At 45.4% G+C, this 13,239-nt stretch overlaps 1 protein-coding gene across 1 annotated transcript; it reads left to right on the top strand.

The window, feature by feature from the left end:
- The first annotated feature begins 2,122 nt into the window (after window positions 1–2,122).
- Window positions 2,123–3,061, top strand: LOC140917297 (olfactory receptor 52P1-like). Its single transcript, XM_073359816.1, has one exon. The coding sequence runs from the start codon at window positions 2,123–2,125 to the stop codon at window positions 3,059–3,061; it is 939 nt and encodes a 312-aa protein (XP_073215917.1).
- Window positions 3,062–13,239: the final 10,178 nt, after the last annotated feature.

Here is a 13,239-nt window from a genome sequence, read left to right as displayed (position 1 = left end):
CAATTTAAAAAAAAAATCTCCGATGGATAATCCACCAAGAACCTCGGTAAGTTTTTTCCAAAACTTACCACTTAAACAATGGACACCTTATTTCCACTCATAACTGTTTTAACTTCCATTTAAAGCCATTGAATCGTGCTATGCTAGGCTGAAAAGCCTATTATTAAATGTTTGTTCCCCATATAGGTACTTGTAGACTATCAAGTCACCATTTAACCTTTGTTAAACTAAATAGATTGAGATCTTTGAGTCTATCACTATAAAGCATTTTTTCTAATCTTTTAATAATTTTTGTGACTCTTCTCTGAACCCTCTTCAATATATCAGTATATCAATATCTTTAATTGTGGACATCAGAAGCGGACAAAGGGTCCTCCAGCATTTGCATCAGTGGCAACTATAGAGATAAAATAACTTCTCTACGTCTCCTTGAGATTCTCCAGGTTATCACCCCAGGATCACATTGGCTCTTTTGGCTAAGAGTCTCACTGGGAGCTCATCTTTAGCTAATTATCTTTTCACACCCCATCATATAAGCATCACCTAAATTCTTTCTTCCTAGATGTAGATATCTACAAAGCTATATTAGGACACATATTGTTTGCTTTGACCCAGTTTACCAACTAATCCAGATGGCTCTGAACAGTGACCTGTCTTCTTCATTATTTACAATCCCCCATTTTTTGTGTCATCTGTAAACTTCGATATTCAGGCGTGAGAAGGGCTAGCTGAGTTGCTGACACGTGTCTCTTCTTACATTTGTCAGTTAACACCTGTAACTTATGCTTCAGACAAAGCTGGGTGTCTGCAAGAAAGAGTCTCACCAAAAGAAACAAGGGAAGTAACAGAGGTGCAGGCCTGTAGCCCTAAATACCAAGACCCTTGTGACATTCTTGCCCATGATTATGTCTGTTTCCATGGAGGAAACTGAGCTCCTTTCCAACATTGGAATTACATCTTGGATCAGACCTAAACTCCGTCTAGTTCCGAGTCCTCTCTCTAACAGGGACAGCCCCGGGTGCTGCAGAAGAAGGTGTAAGAAACTCAGCAGTAGATGCATGGGGGTGAGGTGACCTGACCATCTGGAGGGTGTCCCCTAATGCCTGACTGCTGGAGATTGGCTTATGCCCTGAAACACTATGGCATCTAGACTTTGCGAACTATGTATTTAGCTGTAACTATTGTAACTGGATAGTCTTAACTACCATGTAAATGTCCAAACCCTTCCTGATTCTTACTACTCAACTACCTCTTGTGGCAACAATTTCTTTAGTCTAATTAACCATAGATTGAAGAAAGCATTCTTTTTTATTGGTTTTCAATATGCCATATTTAATTGAATGTCCTCTTAATCTTATATTAGGAGACAGGGAGAACACATTCTCAGTCTACTCTCTACCAGTCAGTATTTTAAATGCTTTTCTCATGTCCCATCTTATTCATCACCTTTGTAAGGTAATTATCCCAGTCTTTTCAACCTCTCTCCAGATGACAGTTTCCCCAGGCCCATTATCATTCTCATTGTTGTTGCCTGAACCCCTCTAGTTATGTAATATCCTTTGTGAGAAGGGTGCACATTACTACACAGAGGAGTGCAGAGGATGGTGAAACATTGATGGACTGATCTCATGACATTTTATTTTCTGGGTGGTTCTCCAACCCACTCCTTCTGGATCCCAATATTTTGCTTAGCCTCTGTCCATGGGTGCACTGTTAGCAGGCTTTCCCAGAGCTGTATACCATGATGCCTAGGTCCCATTCCTGAGTTCATGCAATTAAATTACAACCTTCCCAGGTGATTGAGGACTTCAAGCACTTCCCTCTAATGAGAATACACGTTACTGATATTGACATTGAAGTTTCTCTATCATCATGCTGCCCATTCACCTGGCTTGGTTAGCTCCCTCTGAGGACTTCTCTGGACTTGACGAAGACCTAAATAATCTGGTGCCATCTGTAAATGTTGCCACGTCACTACTCATTCCCCTTTTCTAGCTGGATAATAACTATAAAATATTTACCATACTATTTGTTATGAAGTGTGTAAACACCATCAATGTTCTTCTCTCCCTTCACAGGCACCTTGAGCATTTCTTCGCCTAACCGATGAATCGACCACCTCATGGCAGCTCTCAACCTCACCCCATCTGAACCTTCAACTTTCATGCTAATGGGAATCCCTGGCCTGGAAGCTGCCCACATCTGGATTTCCATCCCTTTCTCTATGTTCTATATTATCGGCCTCTTTGGCAATTTCACAGTTCTCTTTGTTGTAGGCAAAGAGCAGACCCTGCACAAGCCAATGTACCTGCTGATTTGCATGCTGTCAATCACAGACATTGGCACGGCTACTGCCATCGTGCCAAAGGCACTGTGTATATTTTGGTTCAATTTGAAAGGCATTACTGTCTGTGGCTGCCTCACCCAGATGTTCTTCGTTCATACAAGTTCCATGATGCACTCAGCCATCCTCATGACAATGGCCTTCGATCGCTACCTTGCCATATGTAACCCTCTGAGATACGCTACCATCCTCACCAATGTACGAATAGCTAAGCTAGGGCTAGTGGGTTTCATGAGAGCTGTTGTATTCATTCTACCTCTGACCTTGCTCCTGATCAGGCAGCCATTCTGTAACAACCACATTATCCACCATACATACTGTGACCATATGGCTGTGGTGAAGATGTCGTGTGGGGACACCACATTTGATGGGATGTATGGCTTGGTGGGAGCATTTATAGTCATTGGGTTAGACCTGACACTCATTGCTCTGTCCTACAGTCTGATCATCAGGTCTGTCCTCAGAATCTCCTCCAAGACAGCCCACCAGAAAGCCCTCAACACCTGCACAGCCCACGTCAGTGTGATGCTGATGTCTTATAGTCCTTTCATCTTCACTTCTCTGACACATCGCTTTGGTCAGGGCATCACTCCCCATGTTCACATCATCTTGGCTAACCTCTACTTCCTTGTCCCCCACATGTTCAACCCTATCATTTACGGGGTCAAAACCAAAGAGCTTCGTGTGAAAGTGGGCAAATACATCAGCAGAAGGTGATCGCTGGGGGAACATTGAGTTTAAACCTGTATGACAAGAGGGGGAAACGATATCTCCTCCTTAATTAAGGGTGCTCTGTCCCAGTTTGGCTGACCTCAGCATTGTGGAAGTTCACAGTCTGAGAAGTTCTTCACACCTAACATCTTATCACTGCATCACCAAGCACTGCGGGCTGGCCTCTGGGTAAAGGGAGTGGGATTGGGGCCTGAGACCCTTTTACTAGCCAATTCCCCTGGGGTGGTGCAGAAACCAGGGCTGTTCACTACAATAGTTCCCTGCTTACATTTGGGAACTGGGAGAAATTGATAGATTGGTTTTAAGTGACGTGTAAATATATGTGTAACTTTGAAATGTTTATAACAATGAGAAAAGCTAAAATGTGTAACTTATGGGAGCACACTTTCTGCGTAAGGTGAATATCACATTACTGCATGGGACAGCTTCCCAGAGTCTGGTATCATATTAAACCTTTTTCCATTACTATTTTATTATGGGGTTAGAGCAGTAAACCTGACATTTTTCATGTGGTCTATTCAACATATTTCATAACAAATTAAACCTTGGTCAAGCAAGCTTCCTTTTATTTCCAATATTTAGACACAATGAAGGCACCCACAGAAATCATTCTTCAGAGCAAAAATGCTGATGAATTTATGAGCCTTTAGCGTTAAAGAAATTAATGGAAAATTTTAGTTTGTTTTTATCATTGTGCTCCAAAGAAATATTGTGGAAATGGGAAATCCTGTTTCAAAACTTCTACAATCCAAAAACACAGACTGGTGGGGGGGGAGCGGTGGGGGGGGGGTTGAGAAAAACTGTGTAATCTAATTGCTGCCCAGTCTAATATGGTTGAGAGTTTAGGCTGCGTGCTCATGTTTTATTTTATATGGGTAACCACTCTGACTTGCTATGCTTTGACTTATAATCAACTAAAATCTAGCTTTATAATTAATAAATCTGTTTGTTTGCTCCACTTGAAGCAGTGTGCTTGGTCTGAAGAGTGCCAGAGACTCCTCTTGGGATAACAAGCCTACTACATATAAAATTCTTTGTTAAATTGATGAAGTCATATAAGCTTGCAGTGTCCAGTGGGCAAAATGGGACACTGCAAGATTTAGGTTCCTAAAGTTGTGTCTCATACAGGAGATATTGGCTAGTGTCATTTGCTTTCAAGCAGCTGGTAGTAGCCAGAGACTGTGTGTGAACAGCCCAGGAGTGGGGGTTCTCACAGCAGTGCAGAGTAAGGGAATGTGACACAAAGATCTGTACAAAGCAGCAGTATCAATTCTCAAATGAACTGAGCTTGTAGAAAATTTTAAATTGAGTTCAAAGAAACCAAACGTTCAGCAAGTAAATAATCAGAAAATAGGGTAGACATATCAAGTCTGAAGAAAAATGCTTGCAGAAGGCAAAAGGGCAGGGGAGCAGATCATTTTGTGGCAGACCAGGTAGGAGAGGAGAGCTGCTACTGGCAGCTCCAGGGGAGATGAGCTGAGGGAGGCAGGATCACACCTGAGCAACTGCCCAAAGGTCCCTCCCTGAGGGAAGGGACGGTGTGCTGCATGGGATCTGGAGAGGGAAGTATTCACCTTTAAACTAGGTTTTCAGGGGCTGGACATCTAAGCCCAGAGGTAAGTGGGGAAGTGGGATACTGGGAGGAAATACAAGACGGAGTGCACAACAGGGGAGGCCTCCTGATTCATATTGAGAAAGTAGGACAATCGGCTAGATACCTAGGTTCCGGTACATGAACTCTGGCAGTGTGGGAAACAAGCAGGAAGAATTGGAAGTCCTGGTACAGTCAAGGAACTATGGTGTGATTGGAATAACTCACATGCGTGGAGCACTATCATGGATGTCTATAAACTGTTCAGGAAGGACTGGGGGGGGGAAAGGTGGAGGAGCTAACCTGTATGTATGAGAGCATTGTACTTGCTCAGAGCTCCTGTATGAAACTGGAAAAAAGCTTGTTGATTGTCTTTGCATTATGTTTAGAGTTGAGAGCAACAAGGGTGATGTCATGGTGGGCATCTGCTATAGACCACTAGACCAGGAGGATGAGGCAGACAAGGCTTTCTTTGGACAACTAAAAGAAGTTTCCATATCACACACCCTGGTTCTCAGGGGGACTTCAATCACCCTCCATCTGCTGGCAGATCTATAAGGCAATGCACAGACAATCCAGGAAATTTTTGGAGAGTGTTGGGGATAACTTCCTGGTGCAAGTGATGGAGGAACCAACTAGGGGGCATGCTTCTCTTGACCTACTGCTGACAAACAGAGAAGCATTGGTAGAGGAAGAAGATTTGGGTGGCAACCTGGGCTGCAGTGACCATGTGATGGTTGAGTTCAAGATCCTCACAAAAGGAAGAAAGGAGAGTAGCAAAATACAGACCCTGGACTTCAGAAAAGTAGACTTTGACTCCCTTGGGGAACTGATGAGCAGGATCCCCTGAGAGGCTAATATGAGGGGGAAAGGAGTCCAGAGTAGCTAACTATTTTAAAGAAGCCTTATTTAGAGTGCAGGAACAAACCATCCTGATGTGCAGAAAGAATAGCAAATATGGCAGGTGACCATTTTGGCTTAAGAGAGAAATCTTTGGTGAGCTTAAACACAAAAAGGAATCTTACAAGAAGTGGAAACTTGGACAGATGACTAGGGAGGAGTATAAAAATATTTCTTGGCATACAGGGGTGTAATCCAGAGGGTCAAAACAGAACGGGAGTTGCAGCTAGCAAGGGAGGTGAAGGGTAACAAGAAGGGTTTCTCCAGGTATGTAAGCAATAAGATAAAGGTCAGGGAAAGTGTGGGACCCTTAATGAAAAGCGGAGACATCCTAGTGACAGATCATGTGGGAAAAGCTGAAGTACTCAATGCTTTTTTTGCCTCGGTCTTCACAGACAAAGTCAGCACCTTTTCTACTGTTCTGGGCAACACAGTATGGGGAGGAGGTGAGCAGCCCTTGTTATAGAGCTTATTCCTTCACTCTCCCACTTTCCTGGTCCTTCTCACATGAACAGAGAGCAACAATATCCTAAGTCCGAAGGTGCAAACAATTAGATGTTTATTGGCGTGAACTTCCAGCAAGCTTAAATCCTTTCTTCCTGTTTGCCCCTAATTTATACAGTAATATTCGTAGCTATACCTTAACAAATCATTCTGCTGAAATGTACCTAACCAATCCTAACATATTGTAACATGATTAGCTAAGCAATTATATCCCACCACCTTCATTAGTTTACACCCAGCAAAATTAATTATACAGCAGACAGAAACAATCACAGAACCAGACAGAGACCATGCAAATAAACAATACTAAAGGGGGAACTATAATGACAAAACAATACAGAAGTAAGGATTTCACAACTACATCTATATAAGGGTTTCCCAGCTGTGTCTATGGATAAGTGAGTTCTTACCAAACAGAAAACTATCAAACTAAATTTCCTTTCACATCTTCTAGGCTCTTCCCTTTCTCTGGAGATGACAGATCGGATCACCTTTCCAACAGCCCCAGATTGCCTTATTCTAAAATGACTAGTTTGGAATGTGAGGAGGTGACCGGTTGCTTAGCAGCTTATTGCTGCCTCTGCTGCTTGGCCAAAGGCCTTAGCCTAAGAACAGGGCCTCAGACAGTCACAGTAAGAGAAGGCCCTTACACAGATTCTCTCTTTTATACCTCTATAAGTAGCTAAATGATAAACATATCCCTAAATACTTAAAGTATAGGCCTTTACAGACAGGCCTGCATATCTATATCCTAACAGCCCTCAGTGGCGAAAGAAGAGGGGGTTGGACTAGATGACCTCCTGAGGTCCCTTCCAACCCTGATATTCTATGATTTTATGAAGAGGTTAAGGACTATTTAGAAAAGCTGGACATGTATAAATCCAGTGGTCCAAATCTAGTGCATCCGAGGGTGCTCAGGGAGTTGGCTGATGTGATTGTAGAGCCATTGGCCATTATTTTTGAAAACTCATGGTGATCGGGGGAGCTCCCAGATGGTTGGAAGAAGGCAAATATAATGCCCATCTTTAAAAAAGGGAAGAAGGAGAACCAGAGGAACTACAGACTGGTCAGCCTCACCTGAGTCCCTGGAAAAATCATGGAGCAAGTTCTGAAGGAAACCATTTTGAAGCACTTGAAGGAGAGGAAGATGATTAGGAACAGTCAACCTGGATTCATCAAGGGCAAGTCAGGCCTGACTAACCTGATTGACTTCCATGATGAGATAACTGGCTCTGTGGAAAGCAGTGGACACAATATATCTTGACTTTAGCAAATCTTTTGATATAATCTCCCACAGCAAGTTAAAAAAGTATGGATTGGATTAATAGACTACAAGGTGGATAGAAAGCTGGCTAGATTGTCAGGCTCAATGGGTAGTGATCCACGGCTCAATATCTAGTTTGCAGCCGGTATTAAGCATAGTGCTACAGGGGTTAGTCCTGGAGCTAATTTTGTTCAACATCTTTATTAATGATCTGGATGATGGGATGGATTGCACCCTCAGCAAGTTCGCAGATGACATTAAGCTGGGGGTAGAGGTAGATAAGCTGGAGGGTAGGCATAGAGTTCAGAGTGACCTAGACAAACTAGAGGATTGGGCCAAAAGAAATCTGATGAGGTTTAACAAGGACAAGTGCCGAGTTCTGCACTTAGGACAGAAGAATCCCATGCACCGCTACAGACTAGGGACCAAATGGCTAGGCAGCAGTTCTGCAGAAAAGGACCTAGGGGTTACAGTTGATGAGATCTGGATATAACTCAGTAGTGTGAAGCTGTTGACAAAGAGACTAACAGCATATTGGTCTGCATTAGTAGGGCCATTGTCAGCAGATTGAGGGAAGTGATTTTTCCCCTCTATTGGGCACTTGTAAGGACACATCTGGACTATTGCATACATTTTTGGGCCCCCCACTACAGAAAGGATGTGGACAAATTGGACAGAGTCCAGCGGAGGACAACAAAAAAGATCAGGCTGCTGGGGCAGATGACTTACGAGGTGAAGCTGAGGGAACTAGGCTTGTTTAGTTTGCAGAAGAGAAGTGTGAGGGGGGATTTGATAGCTGCTTTCATCTACCTGAAGGGGGGTTCCAAAAAGCACGGTGCTCAGTGGTGGCAGAAGACAGAAGAAGGAGCAATGGTCTCAAGTTGCAGTGGTGGAGACATAGGTTGGGTATTAGGAAACACTATTTCACTCGGAGCATGGTGAAACACTGGAATGCGTTACCTAGGGAGGTGGTGGAATCTCCATCCTTAGAGGTTTTTAAGGCCTGGCTTGACAAAGTCCTGGCTAGGATGATTTAGTTTGTGTTGGTCCTGCTTTGAGCAGGGGGTTGGATTAGATCACCTTCTGAGGTCTCCTCTGACCGTAATCTTCTATGATTTATTAAAACTGGACAAACACATGTCCATCAGGTTGGATAGAGTGCATCCGAGGGTGCTGAGGGAGTTTGGTTGTGTGACTGCAGAGCCATTGGCCATTATCTTTGAAAACCTGTGGTGATCAGGGGAGGTCCCAGATGGCTGGAAAACGGCTTATATAGTACCCCTCTTTAAAAGAAAAGTGCAGAAGGAGAATCCATGGAACTACAGCATCCACTCAGTCCCTGGAAAAACCATGGAGCAGGTCTTCAAGGGATCCATTATGAACAAATGGACTAGATGACCTCCTGAGGTCTCTTCCCACCCTAATCTTCTATGATTCTCTCTCTCACATGAATGCTGGACTTGATTGATCACCTTCATTTGCTGTTTTGACTGCCCCAGCAGGCGAGAGCCCTTAGACTGAGCTGGACCTCTGAGGTTGGACCATGCCACAGGAAGAGGCAGTTGCTGCTCGAGATGAAAGGAGAACAACCTCACTACATGCAGCCACCAGAATGTGCCTTGGGGAGAGCAGATTCCCTTCCATCTGCTTTACACCAGAGGGAGAACTTGGCACATTCACAGGGAGGTGTTAGGAATTGGCCCCCATGGAGCCACCTTACATAGGTGGCTGGTATAATAGGCCAATGGAGGCTAAACCTCCCTTGTGGGGCAACCGCTGCTCTGCCACCTTTGAGATCACACAGACATGGGCTGTGGTTGCCCTGCCTGCTCTTGACCCCAGATATCCCATCCCACTTCTGTACATGGCCTCACCCATGCTCCACCTTTTCCTGTCCCTGCTCTGCTCCTCTGCTGAGGCCTCCACTGCTTTTCTCTGAATCCTTTCTCTCCTCCACCGAGAGGCCCCCACAGCCCACCACTCACTGAGTCTCTCCCCTCTTCGGCCCCCTGTGGCCTCCCGGTAGCCATGGGATATTCTGGGTCTCTACTCCCTTCTCTCCTTCATAGAATCATAGAATATCAGGATTGGAAGGGACCCCAGAAGGTCATCTAGTCCAACCCCCTGCTCGAAGCAGGACCACTTCCCCATTAAATCATCCCAGCCAGGGCTTTGTCAAGCCTGACCTTAAAAACCTCTAAGGAAGGAGATTCTACCACCTCCCTAGGTAACGTATTCCAGTGTTTCACCACCCTCTTAGTGAAAAAGTTTTTCCTAATATCCAATCTAAACCTCCCCCACTGCAACTTGAGACCATTACTCCTCGTTCTGTCATCTGCTACCATTGAGAACAGTCTAGAGCCATCCTCTTTGGAACCCCCTTTCAGGTAGTTGAAAGCAGCTATGCCCCTACTTATACATCCCAAAATGCCATTGGCCTTCTTGGCAACAAGGGCACACTGCTGACTCATATCCAGCTTCTCGTCCACTGTCACCCCTAGGTCCTTTTCCGCAGAACTGCTGCCTAGCCATTCAGTCCCTAGTCTGTAGCTGTGCATTGGGTTCTTCCGTCCTTCAACCCCCTCCTCTATGGCCCTCCCACCAAGAGCTCGCTGAGTCCCTTCTTTCCTCAACCTGGTTGCCTGTGGCACCCCACCTTCCTCACGCTAAGTCCTTCCTCTCCTACTCCCCACGTTCCAATGCTTGCTAGTCCCTCCTGTCCTCCACCCTCACCCCCTTGCTCCCAAGGCTGCTACTGCCTGCCACTCGCCAGTGAAAACCATGAGCTGATGTTGTATAGGTCCCTATGCAGTGCAAGACACTGTAATTGTGGGTTTATACTCCAATGGAGGATGTGAACTGGGGAGCTGGCAAATTGGCTAGTGTCTGCTGATTGTATTTGGGTGGTTTAGATAAGCCCTTGGGTAACTCAGTTTGGGAGTGTGGCACCATCTGCTGGGTGATAACAGGGTCTGGAGAAGGGGAATTACCAGCAAAGGAGAGTGAAAAGGGGCCAGCCCAGCTCGGTGGTTAGAGGGGTGCAGAAGTTCCCACAGCTCCCAGACTGCCCCCAGGAGTGACAATCCCTCACACTGATACCCTGTGAAGCCCAAATTAGGCCCCCAGGCATCTGTGATGCCAACATGGGGAAGGGACTGTTGCTTGAGGAAAAGATCCAGATGTAGCAGTTGTTTGATTCCTTTACCCCTGTGTCCTCACCCCAGCAGGGCATGGCTACCTAAACTACCACCATAGTGCACTGGCCTCAGGGAAACTGATTAGGGAAAGTAAGATAGCCACTTGGGAACGTCCAGTTCAGGCCAATGATCCTTTAGGGGAAAATAATAGGCCTGAGGAGAAATGTCTCTCTCACTTCCTGAGCCTCCCTGAGAATGCTCCATTCAGCCTATACGTAATGGATGCTCTGACTCTACAAGGTCATGTGACCAGGCCACATAACTCTGGACTCCATCTTGGGGAGCCTGTACTTTTCCCACATGCTGGACTGGGAACAAAGTTTTGAAGCAAAGGGTTCTTGCCATATGCTAAAGCTATATAAGGCAGGGAGTCACATCATGGGTGGTTCTTCACTCCCTACACAAGAAGACTACAGAAAACACCTGAGGAACAAAGATTGAACTGGGGGAAGTGCAGGACCCAGCCTAAAGGGATTTCTTGCCTGAAGATGGAAATCTGAGAGCCCCAAACTGCAAAGCAAATGCAGCTTGTGCCTTGAGAATCTGTGTGTTCAGCTTAGTTTGTGTTTTTCTTTATCTGTTTGCTATCCCTCATAATCACTTAAAATCTATCTTTTGTAGTTAATGCACTATGGTTTACTCTAAACCCAGTGTACCTTTAAGTTAATTGTCTAGTTGGGGGAATCACAGTTTCATTATCACAAGTGTGTATTGTCCTCCCTACATTCAGGGAGGGGTGAACCAGGTAATAAATTCAGATTGGCTGGAGCTTGAACCAGGGCAGGACAGTACAGCTCTGGGGTCAAAGCCTAGGGACTCTGTTGGTGGGTATTTTGGCTGTAGCGTCTCTATTGTTGGTTCATGCAGTGGCTGGTCAGAGCCTGCATGTAACAGCAGCTGGGTGTGTCCCTGTCTGTGTTAGTGCAGGTCTGCAGCTTGTCGCAGCACATTGAGAGAGGAACCCAGGCTGGTGAGGATCCTCCAGTGACTTTAAAAGCAGTTGTCTCGTAGCCTTCAAGGACAGGATATCTCATTTGGATCAAAGAAGAACTGACAGGAGAGTTACTGAAATCTCAAACTCACAGGCTTAGAGGTTCAGAACAACCAGGAGAACAGTTTTTTTGACGGGGGAGAGGGGTCTTCTTTCTTTCTGTGCCCCTGCATCTCTGGTTCTTGAGCAAATGGGCAGTACCAAAAGACAGTAAAAAGAAAAGCTTGATTCTGGCTTAGAGAAAACCAAGTGGTGGAAATCTCATCAGGGATGTTCCCCCATTCTCTCCCTGCATTTCTGCCATGCAGCTGGATGTCTGGGCTTGATCTAGGCCTGTCGTCTCTGTGGCATGCCACTTTGGGAAGACTGGCTGCTCTAGGGTTTTGGTGCCCGTCTGCAACCTCATGCACAGGGCTGCCCTACTCCAGCCTAGCTATTTCACTCCCATGAAGCTAGAAAAAAAATAAATAAATTGCTTGTTGGACTACCTGGTTTGGCAGGCTGAACTCTTTGTGTGCCTGGTCCCCCACAGGCAGCAAGGAAGAGAAACAAAGAAAAAAATGTCCTGGGTCTGTGGGCTGCCAAAAGGAAAAACGTGCCCTTTTAAAATCCTGAGGTCTGTGGTTCTGGTTCAGAATGATCCCACCTCTCTGCCACCATGACAAGGCTGATTCCCCATGCTGGCACTTCGAGTGCAGAAGGTGGGGGCCCGCGAGGACTCTAAAAATCAATACTAGTCATTCCAGGGCTGAACTAAACTCCCAAGGTTATAGCTTTTCTCTGACCTTGGATGGGAAGATGCTGTCCCCATCCAAGTGCAAAACCCCTTTTAAAGCTCAGGAAGGCACACTTGGGAAGGCCTTCCGGTGGGGTACCCTCAAGTTCTTTCAGGCCCCCCTCCAGGGACGAGCTGAGAAGGAAAGCAAAGGAAATCAGCTGTTGCCAACAGTAATTAAACAACATGTGCACAAACTTCTTAGGACACAAAAATCCAATTCTGTTCTTAAAAAAGGTAATTTTTATTTAAAAAAAAAGGAATAAAATATATACGGGTACTTAGGCTTTTGCTAGATTTAAAAAGAGCAACCTCAAAGATTAAGGAAGCATCAAGGATAATTTCTCGAGGTCCAAGTTAAAGGTTACAAGCAAAACAAAAGCACGTGGGGTTAGCACAGAGGAGTCCACAAGCCATAAAGAAATAAAAGGGATAAACCTAATCAGGTCTTCCTAGACATTTCCTGATCTACTCACATATCTGGGGTTTTAATTGAGTAGCTTCTAGGTACGATCCTGAAGATTTTTTCATTCCTGTCCCCAAGCTTCTTACATCATAGTTCTGCCCTGTCCCCTCACTCCCAGAGTACAACCACAGACAGACAAAAGGGGAGCCTTGTTTCAGTTTTAAAAAGTACTAGCCTTCCCATTGGCTCTTCTGGCCAGGTGCCCACTTACTTCGTTTAACCCTTTACAGGTAAAGCAAGTAGAGAACAGCTCTAAGAGGGATTTTATAGCTAACTTGCTGACTGGGTCCATAAAAGGGAGCTACCTTCCCCACCCCTTCCTTTATCATAGGGGACTTCTTGGGGGAGGGGAAGAAGGATTCTGTGAGAGACAATGCGGGCCTTGGCAGAGGAGCAGAGCAGGGAGAGGAAGAGGTTGAACATGGTGCATCCATGTGGGGAAGAGGGAGGGGGCACCAGGGGCGGAGCGCAGGCG

Source organism: Lepidochelys kempii, chromosome 1 (assembly GCF_965140265.1).
Source record: "Lepidochelys kempii isolate rLepKem1 chromosome 1, rLepKem1.hap2, whole genome shotgun sequence".
Taxonomy (NCBI): domain Eukaryota; kingdom Metazoa; phylum Chordata; order Testudines; family Cheloniidae; genus Lepidochelys; species Lepidochelys kempii.
This window is presented reverse-complemented; position numbering and strand designations above follow the sequence as displayed.

Coding starts and splice junctions, on each gene's coding strand:
- LOC140917297 (XM_073359816.1), top strand. CDS start 2,123: ATGGCAGCTCTCAACCTCACCCCATCTGAACCTTCAACTTTCATGCTA.